This window comes from Eretmochelys imbricata, chromosome 23 (assembly GCF_965152235.1).
Source record: "Eretmochelys imbricata isolate rEreImb1 chromosome 23, rEreImb1.hap1, whole genome shotgun sequence".
Classification (NCBI taxonomy): Eukaryota; Metazoa; Chordata; order Testudines; family Cheloniidae; genus Eretmochelys; species Eretmochelys imbricata.
In genome coordinates this window covers 1,855,195-1,864,744 of record NC_135594.1, presented here as the reverse complement: position 1 = coordinate 1,864,744, position 9,550 = coordinate 1,855,195, and the positions used below count along the sequence as shown (strand labels likewise).

The 9,550-nt window shown below is 66.4% G+C and overlaps 1 protein-coding gene across 1 annotated transcript; it reads right to left on the bottom strand.

The window, feature by feature from the left end:
- Nucleotides 1-479: 479 nt before the first annotated feature.
- On the bottom strand, nt 480-8,483 carry LOC144279256 (olfactomedin-like). The gene is made up of 5 exons (XM_077840745.1): nt 8,418-8,483; nt 7,944-8,096; nt 6,641-6,853; nt 1,880-2,045; nt 480-1,273 (listed from the first exon to the last, which is right to left on the bottom strand). The coding sequence occupies exons 1-5, from the start codon at nt 8,481-8,483 to the stop codon at nt 480-482; spliced, it is 1,392 nt and encodes a 463-aa protein (XP_077696871.1).
- Nucleotides 8,484-9,550: the final 1,067 nt, after the last annotated feature.

The window sequence follows — 9,550 nt, the reverse complement described above, 5'->3', positions numbered from 1 at the left end:
GTTCTGGTCCCTTTACCCCAATCCAGCCGTGGGCAGGGGATTTAGGGTAAAGGGGAATCGGGAGCCGAGATCGCAACCCCACCCGCGCTTGCATTGCATGGGGTGGCAGAAACCCAATCGGGGAAGGAGGCAAAGCCCAGGAGCTGGGAGGGGGAATCTCCCTCTCGGCCCTTGAGCAAACTTAGATACAGCCAGGAGGTTAAAGAGACAAAAATCACGTTGGTTTTGTTTAGTGACGCAGCGGGAGGTGGGAGAGGAGGAAGCGGGGCAGCGGCTGGGGAAGAGGGCAGGAAGGAGCGAAAGGATCCAGGGAGCAAGGGGCAGGGAAGGGGGGGAAGAGGGGAAAGGGAAGGGGTGGAGCGGAGCTTGCGGGCGAACGGAACGGGGGGACGGAGGTGGAGAGGGGACGGAGGGGGGACGGCGGGAATGGAGAGGGCGGAAGGCCCCCCTGCGCTGGGCGCTGGCCCTACAGCCGGGCACTAGGGCCGGAAGAGGACGTTGTACCTAAGCAGGTAGCCATCGCTGTACATGTAGAGCTTGTGGTCGCCGGGGTTGTAGCTCAGCGACTGCACGACATCCGTCACCTTCTCCAGCGGCAGGCTGAGGCGTCTCTCCCGGCCCGTGCGGGTGTCGTAGGCGTAGAAGATCTCCTCGCGCCGGGTGCTGACCGCCCGGGTGGCGTACATCACCCCGCACACCATGAAGGTGTTGGTGGCCGCCGGCTTGTACTGGGAGGTCTGCCAGGTCTTCTCCAGGGCCAGCGAGCCGGGGCCGAGGTGGCTGATGACGATGTTGCCTTCGCTGCGCTCGGTGGTGTGCAGCACCCAGAGCCCGCTCTCGTCCGCGGCCAGGTCGAGGCCCTGCCAGCTGGTGCCCGCGTAGGAGAAGCGGTTGTTGAAGGTGGCGTCGGGCACCGCCCTGCGGTCCACGGCCCCGCTCTCCAGGTTCAGGCGGCAGAGGTCCCGTGCGTTGTAGCAGTTGAAGTAGAAGGAGCCGTTGTGCAGCACCAGCCCGGCCCCCTGCCCGAAGCCCGGGATCAGCTGGTCCGTGGGGTTCCGGGACAGCAGCAGGTCCTGGTAGGAGCGGTAGAGACGCACCGAGTCCAGCCGCCGGCCGTCCAGGTTCAGGGGGGCCACCCAGTAGCGCTTCTTCCGCCAGGCGTGCAGGGACGACTCCTTGCCCCAGGCCCCGGCCTTGTAGCTTGCGCCCCGCCAGTTGAGCTGCACCACCGAGGGCTTGCTGAGGCGCCAGATCCCCTGGTGGTTGCACGTGCCTGGGGGGATGGGGAGTCACAAGGGTTAGATGGGGGGGGCGGGGTCCAGTGGTTAGAGCAGAGGGGGGCTGGGAACCAGGACTCCTGGGTTCCGTCCTTGGCTCTGCGGTGGCAGTGAGATCTTGTGGCTAGAGTGGGGCTGGGAGCCAGGACTCCTGGGTTCTCTCCCCAGCTCTGACAGGAGTGGGATTCAGGCCAACCAGTGGGTGAAAAGATTCAGAGGAAACCAGCCTCCCCCGCTGCCCCGAGCCATGTCAGAAAGCCCTGGATTCACTGACTTTTTCCCCTGCCTCCCTTCGTCTTCGGCCGCCTGTTTCCGTCTGGCCCCCAGCCCCACAGCGTCTGAGCCCCTCCCAGCCTTCCCTGGACCTACCCTCCCATCCTCCCCGGCGGGCTGGCCAGGGCTGCAAGCCCCACTTCCCAGACGGGAATCTGAGGCAGGGAGCGACGCGGTGACTTGTAGGTCCCACAGGGGGGCTCTGGGGCAGCGCCGGGACCGGAGCGAAGTCTCCCTTTAGAGCCCTAACCACAGGGCAATGCTTCCCCTCGAGGGCCCCGGAACCCGCTCCAACGCCAGCCCAGCGAGAGCCCCCGGGAGGGACTCACCGATCGGCGGCTGCCGTCCCACCGGCGGCTGCCGTCCCACCGGCGGCTTGCCCTTCTGACAGTCCTCCAGGCGCTGCTTGAGCGTGGTCAGCTCCCGCCTCATGGCCACCACCTGGTTCTTGTCGTAGGATTCCAGGGCGCTCACGGTGACCGACATGTTCTGGAGCTGCAAGGAACAGGGCAAGCGTCAGGCCTTCCCCACGGGGCCTGGGCACCCCTTTCCGGGGGACTCCCTGCACCCCCTCGCTGGATCCCCCGAGTGCCCAAACTCCAGCCCTGCCGGCTGCTGAAGTAAGGAGTCTGCACCCTTATCATCCAGCTCCGGCGGACACCCCCGCTCAAGAGCAACATCCTCTGGCAGCGGCCGAGCTCGGGCATGTTTTCCACACAGCCAAACGTCACCAAAAATATCGTGTCCCGAGCACCGTCCATTAGCCAATAACTTCAGGTCACGCTCTAGATATTTGCTCGCAGGCGCCTTGGTCTCCTCTCCCACCTCTGAAGCAGAGGGAACCGAGAAACCCAGCCTGGAGAATAGATGGCAAGGCATCACTGGGCCAAGCCCCCAGCTGGGGGAAGCCTCAGCCCATGGCCCAAATCCCCACTTGAGCCGGGGGGGAGGGGGAAGGAAATTTTTCTAGGGAAAAAATGCAGATTTGGCAAAACACCAAAATGTTTCGTGAGTTTGCATCAGTTTCACCAAATTGTTTCGGTCGGAAACCCCCCCCCCCAACAACCTTGAAACAATTCCGAGCAAACCGGACTCGTGCTAGTTTGGGGGTCTCAATGGGGCTCTTTGTTTAGAAACATCCTTCGATCTCAAGTACCCCACGCCCCATAGCAGAGGTTTAAAAAGGCTCCAAAGCAAAACGAAAGGTTTTCAAACAAAATGTTTCGTTGGGCCCCAGATAAATCCCCCCCCCCCCCAACACACACACTTTTCGATGCACCAAGCAGCACAAAACCGTTCGTTTTCGGTTCGACGCAAAACAAGTGTTCTTCAGCGAACCCAAATATCCGTTATTTGCACAGCTCAGCCCCCTGGTGCCGTCCTTGGCGCTGTGGTGGCTGGCGTTCCCATCTGGCCAGGGGTTCCCAGGACCGTCCCTTTTCGGAGGTCGCTGTCCCGGGAAATCTGCCCGGGTGCTCAGCCCACGCTGGCCGGTGTGGCGGGCTCCGGGGAGTCCCCGGTTTTCGTACCTGGCTTTGCCGGGATTCCGCACGGGTTTTGGTGTCGCTGCCCTGGCAGCTGAAATATTTCCCGCCTGAGCCTCGGAAATGAACTCGACCAGCGGGACCACGGGGGAGGGTTAAGCAGAAAAGTTTTTATTGCAGTTCGGCTTTTTAGCAGCGAATAACGGGACACTGGGACGGCGCCAGGGGACATGCAGGCAGGGCAGGGGGGTGAGGTGGGGCAGAGCATGCGGGGAAATACAAGGGAGCAGGGGCCGTTTCACTGGGAAGGACGGCTTGGGGCCGCGTTTATCCTTGGCGGAAGGAGGCCAGGCCCCGGCTGGGTGTAGCCCGCGAGAGGCAAGAACTTGGGGCCGGATCGTCCAGCGCGTGGGACTCCTGGGTGAGTTTAGGATTTCAGGGGCACGTTTCCCCGCCCTGCACCCAGCTTGTGTGCACGATTGCTGCAGTCACGCTGGGCGTGCAAGGGTGCCTGAGAGTCACCAGAGCCGGCCCCCAGCCTTGGGGCGTGGCCAAAAGATAGGCCACGCCCACCGGGGGTGGGGCAAAGGGAGAGGCAACTGTCAATCACTGGCACTGATTAACCCTTCATTGACTTCCGAAGCGGGTGTCACGGAGCCAGGCTGGGCGAGCAGGTGACGATGAAGTGTTCCGGGCACGTCCGAGCCCTTGGGCGGGTGAGCGGTGGCCTCCAGGTGGGCAGTGGGCAGCCTCTGGGTGAGCGAGGATCCCAGTCCCCCTGCCCCATCCTCACCCTTCCGCCCCGGCCGGCGGCTCACTGCAGCTTCCAGCAGGCGAAGGACCTCCTGTGAGACCTCCTGTCCCAGCGCCGGGGAGCCAGGATGACGTAGTCCTCCTTGGGCTCGCCTCGCCGCTGCGGGGCGTCCAGGAGCTCGCACATCCGGGCCTTCTGGGTCCTGCGCAGGAGGTAGATGAGAGGGCATTTCCAACGCCGGTCGACGAGGGACTTGCCCCGGACGTTGACGAAGGGCAGGATGTAGTTGGTCGGGCGGCAGAAAGTCACAAACAGCTGAAAGACCAAGATATGGGGCAGAAGTCAAGGTGCCCGGGGCCCCGAAGCCTCCTGGCGAGGGGGCTGCAGGGCGCGGGATTCACCGGCGTCTGGCTGGGCTGCGGGTGCGAGAGACGTCTGCGGGTAGGGGGCAGAGCTGGGTCAAAGCAGCGCAGGCCCCGTGGGGCCGCGGAGAAGTCTGTGGCCAAGAACCGGAGCCGGGGAGGCTGTCGAAAGGGGGGGAATTGTTTACGAGAATGCTGCCGGCTCCCACGGGTCCCCTGCCTTCGGACGCGAGGCTCCGGCAAACGGCACCACCAATGCGTTTCTCGTTATGGTTAGCAGCAAGACCCCGTGTGGCCCATCGCCGGAGAAACGGGACTTCTCCTTCCAAGTGCCGCGGAGCGAACTACGGCCCGTCCTGGTCCCGGCAAAGGTTCCCCACTGCGCACGGACACGAGAGACTCGCCACAAAGCGGACGGGTGTTTGGAAACGGGCTCGCCCTGTCTGGCGTCCTCCGCGGAGGGGGGCTCCCCAGCTGGCAAGCCCAAATCGTCAGCCAGGCTCTCTGGGCCTGGAGCCGAGCCCGGGTGAGGAATGAATCAGGTATGCCGGAGGTTAACCCTGTATCGTATCTTTGCCTGACTAGAATGTGGGGGTGAAGGGGGAGGAAATTACATTTCTAGCCCTTGCGCTTGCGAGGAAAAGCTTGAAAATGTGACTTGAGCAGAACCAACGTAGGAACCCTGCCTGGGTCTGCCACGAGCGTGAGTGACGCAGGAACCCTGCCTGGGTCTGCCGCGAGCCTGTCCCCGTCGCTGGGGGGGGGCTGCCCCGAGTGCGAGTGACGCAGGAACCCTGCCTGGGTCTGCCGCGAGCCTGTCCCCGTCGCTGGGGGGGGGGGGGGGGCTGCCCCGAGTGCGAGTGACGCAGCGACACTGCCTGGGTCTGCCGCGAGCCTGAGCCCGTCGCTGGGGGGGGGGGGCTGCCCCGAGCGTGAGTGACGCAGCGACGCTGCCTGGGTCTGCCGCGAGCCTGCGCCCGTCGCTGGGGGGGGCTGCCCCGAGTGCGAGTGACGCAGCGACGCTGCCTGGGTCTGCCGCGAGCCTGCGCCCGTCGCTGGGGGGGGGGCGGCTGCCCCGAGTGCGAGTGACGCAGCGACACTGCCTGGGTCTGCCGCGAGCCTGTCCCCGTCGCTGGGGGGGGGGGGCGGCTGCCCCGAGTGCGAGTGACGCAGCGACGCTGCCTGGGTCTGCCGCGAGCCTGTCCCCGTCGCTGGGGGGGGGGGGCTGCCCCGAGCGTGAGTGACGCAGCGACGCTGCCTGGGTCTGCCGCGAGCCTGTCCCCGTCGCTGGGGGGGGGCGGCCCCGAGTGCGAGTGACGCAGCGACGCTGCCTGGGTCTGCCGAGAGCCTGAGCCCGTCGCTGGGGGGGGGAGGGGGGCTGCCCCGAGTGCGAGTGACGCAGCGACGCTGCCTGGGTCTGCCGCGAGCCTGAGCCCGTCGCTGGGGGGGGGGAGGGGGGCTGCCCCGAGTGCGAGTGACGCAGCGACGCTGCCTGGGTCTGCCGCGAGCCTGCGCCCGTCGCTGGGGGGGGCTGCCCCGAGTGCGAGTGACGCAGCGACACTGCCTGGGTCTGCCGCGAGCCTGCGCCCGTCGCTGGGGGGGGGCGGCTGCCCCGAGTGCGAGTGACGCAGCGACACTGCCTGGGTCTGCCGCGAGCCTGTCCCCGTCGCTGGGGGGGGGGGGGGCTGCCCCGAGTGCGAGTGACGCAGCGACGCTGCCTGGGTCTGCCGCGAGCCTGAGCCCGTCGCTGGCGGGGGGGGGGGCTGCCCCGAGCGTGAGTGACACAGCGACGCTGCCTGGGTCTGCCGCGAGCCTGAGCCCGTCGCTGGGGGGGGCGGCCCCGAGCGCGAGTGACGCAGCGACGCTGCCTGGGTCTGCCGCGAGCCTGTCCCCGTCGCTGGGAGCAGGTGTTGACCCATGTGTGTGCAGGGGACCTCATGGCTCTGTGGGGGCAGGTGGGGGCCCTACACATGGAGGGACAGGCAGGGGCTGAGTCCTCCCTCCTGCGGGCTGGACCCAAACCCAGCTGAAGCCCAGGGAAGGCTGGCCTGGCAGTGGGCCCCATGCCAGCCCCAAGGAGGGTGGGAGTCGGTGTCGAGGGCACTTCATAGTGTCAGCCCCACCCTGCCGGGGCTGCTCCGGAGTGGGACGGCCCAGGACCCTCTTCTGGGGGTGGGGCTTAGATGGATTATCCCCTGTGGGCGTGGCCTGTGTCGGGAAGGGAAGCAATTGGACGCAGAAGAGGCATGAGAGTGACACGCGGCCTTCCCAGCTTGCAATTGGCTGGTTCTTCTGGCCACTCCATGCTGCAGGGAACCCCGCCCCATGGCCAGCCGGGGGTCTGAGCGCAGGTGGGAATTGGGGGTCGCCCCGAACACTCCCCACAGTCTGTGTCTGATCCACACGGGATCTGAGCCCCGCCCCGCCGGGGGGCCCTGGCCCTTCCCACCAGGCCCCGGGGGTCAGACCCCGGCACCGCGTGACGCTCACCTCCCGGTGCACCACCTCCACCGTGGAGTCGCTCCCGTTGAGGGAGGAGCGGAGGTGGCCCACGAAGGACTCCATCTCGCCGATCTCCTTCCGCAGCTCCTGGAAGGCCAGCTCGGCGGGGGTCAGGTCGCCCACCTCCAGCAGCTGCAGCCGGCGGCTGGCGTTCTGCAGCTTGGCCTCGTACCACGCCAGGCGCTGCCCGTATTCCTGGAGCTGCCGGGGGGAGGAAGCAAAGACCCCGAAGTGGGGAGAGGATGTCAGACCTCATCTGGTGTAAACCCGTGTTGCTCCCCTCGGTCAGAACCAGCCCCGACCCCATTGCAGTCAGGGGTGACTCCGGATTAACACTGGAGCAGCTGAGATCAGAACCTGGCCCTGACCCCACTGCAGTTGGGGGTGACTCTGGATTCACACCCGTGTTACTCAGCCCAGAAGCCAGCCCCATATGTGCAGACCCTGCTCCCCTGAGGCTGGATGTGGGGGGAGCTCCCCACCCATCTCAGTCACACCCAGCAGCTGGGCAGCAGAAATCCCTTTTCCTGAAAATTTCACAGTTTGGGGAACAAAGAAACAAACCCCAAATTCCTCTCGAGCTGGGACAGAGTCAGAGGCGAGATTCCCCGGGGAGGGAGTTCGGGGGAAAGGGTCCGTTCCCACGCCTGGGTCAGTTTCATTAGCCACACTGACAAAAACCGTCCAGCTGCCTCCTCCCAACAGGGCTCCTGGAGCTGTGGGGGGTGGAGGCCTGAGACTGACCAGGGCAGGGACTGAGTCATGCCCACTGCGGCTGAGTCCAGGCCCCGGCGAGTCCCGGGACGACGTCGTTCGTGGTTCCCTTGGGCTCGGGCCTTGGCGCTGGGAGCTGAGGGCCCCGGGGAGTAGGGAGAGCGGGGACAGGGGTCGCTCAAGGAACATTGGCCGCGAGTGATTCGCTAGTGACAAAGAGTGGGCTAAAATTGGCCCGCCGGGTGGCCAGGGCGGGGTGCGTCCCCCCACGACGGTGCCGAGAGCCAGGCCAGCAGAGGGCAGCCACGCCACACGCAGCCTGCGGGCTCCAGCCCAGCCCAGGGGAGCCCAGCCCAGGGCTGAGTGCCCAGCAGCTCCCAGAGGCTGGCTCCCGGGCTCCAGGGCGGCTCCGTGGGGCCCCAGCCTGCCAACCCCCCTTGCGTAGCCTGCCCTGACCGGGGACGGTGGGAACCAGCCCCAGGGCCGGCGCTGCCCTCGCCCAGGGTGGGGAAGGAATTCACAGACCTCTGATCCCCCCAGCACCCCTCATCCCGCCCCGTCCCCTCCCCGGCCTCACCTTCTTCATCTCCCACTGCACGCGGAAGGTCAAGTTGCGGGCCGACGTCTCCAGCAGCTCGATCCGCTGCAGGGGGAAGGTGTCGTCGGGCAGGATGACGGTGCAGACGCAGTGACCGCTGGCGTCCATCACGCTGCTCAGATTCTGGACGGCCTGGAAGGGGGGCGAGGGGGGAGCAGGTGGGACCCGTTACGGGAGCGTCACATCTCACGTCCCTCGCAAAGCGCCCCAGGAATGCAGCCACCTCTGGGGAGGAGCGCGTCACAGGGCGCAGTGGCCAGGGCAGAGGGGATCGGGGCAGGCGGAGGGGAAACCCAGGGGACGTTTCATGGCCACGCAGCACAGACAGGGATGGAATCGCCAGCCGTCCCGGCAGGATTTCACCCGTGTCCAGGGCGGGCAGGGGATTTCAACCCTGCGGCTGTTCCCCTCCAGGCCACCCTGGCGAAGTGGCACATGGGCCGAGGTACTCACGGAGGCAGCCGTCCAGCGCAGGAGCGGGCAGCCCGCCAGGAACAGGGCGAGTGCGATGGTGGCCATGGCCAGGCTGTGTCAGCCCCTGGCGCCCCCAGGCCCTTTATATAGGCAGCGGAAGATGCCGCGGGCCGGCGCATGACGGAGGGACGGTCCGATAATAGCTGCTCACTAGCCAGGTGATGTGACACTGATCCCTAAATTGGCTGGTTTCAGGTTTGCTCATTCAGCTCGGTGATTGACAGGCTGCCTATGCCAGCGAGATAGCGGGGCAGGGGGATTAACGGGGGGGTCTCGTGCCCTAGCAAGAGAGGCCTGAGGCCTGGGTGTGACCTGATGGGAACCTGGGGGGGGGGGGGGCTGCAGGGGGTGCTAAGGAGCCAAGGCTGGAGCGGGCGAGCAGGACCTGTGGGTCAGGATTGGGGGGCACCAGTGGAGCTGGGGGGGTGGGGAGCCCCATGCTGGGCTAGCAGGGGCTGCGGGTCGGGAGTGAGGGGCACCGGCAGATCTGGCGGGGGGGAGCAGATCTGGCGGGGGGGGGAGCCCAGGGCTGGGCTAGCAGGGGCTGCGGGTCGGGAGTGAGGGGCACCGGCAGAGCTGGCGGGGGGGAGCAGATCTGGCGGGGGGGGGAGCCCAGGGCTGGGCTAGCAGGGGCTGCGGGTCAGGAGTGAGGGGCACCTAACCCAGTGCTGATGATGCGGAGGGCGATGGGGGGAATTGCTGTAAATCCCGTTGCGTAACTGGGCCCTGATTAGGGGCCTGGTGCCGGACACCCAGCAGGAACTTGGCACATTCCTGCCACCCTCCCCCCCCCGTATCAGTTTGCGGAACAGCCCCCGGAGCAAGGGGGGTGTGTTTGTCCTTCTCTGATGGGCCCCCACCCTCCCAGTTGCAAAATGGCTTAATCCCCCCGATAAGGGGAACGCTGAGCGTGGCACTGGGGAGCCTTTGTTCTCGGCTGGGCCCTGCTCCGTGGCAAATGGAAACCAGCCCCCGTCAGATCAGGGCTCCAGAGCCGGGGGCTCAGCTCCCTGGGGCAAGACAGGCCACGAGCCCCGGCTCCGAGAGATCTGGCGCTTGGAGGCACAGGCTTAGCAGGGGGCTGCGGGTTGGGAGCGAGGGGCACCGGCAGG

Coding starts and splice junctions, on each gene's coding strand:
- LOC144279256 (XM_077840745.1), bottom strand. CDS start 8,483: ATGGCCACCATCGCACTCGCCCTGTTCCTGGCGGGCTGCCCGCTCCTG. Junction 8,097..8,417: donor TGCGCTGGACGGCTGCCTCC/GTGAGTACCTCG, acceptor CCCCCCTTCCAG/GCCGTCCAGAATCTGAGCAG. Junction 1,274..1,879: donor GGGACGGCAGCCGCCGATCG/GTGAGTCCCTCC, acceptor CCATCCCCCCAG/GCACGTGCAACCACCAGGGG.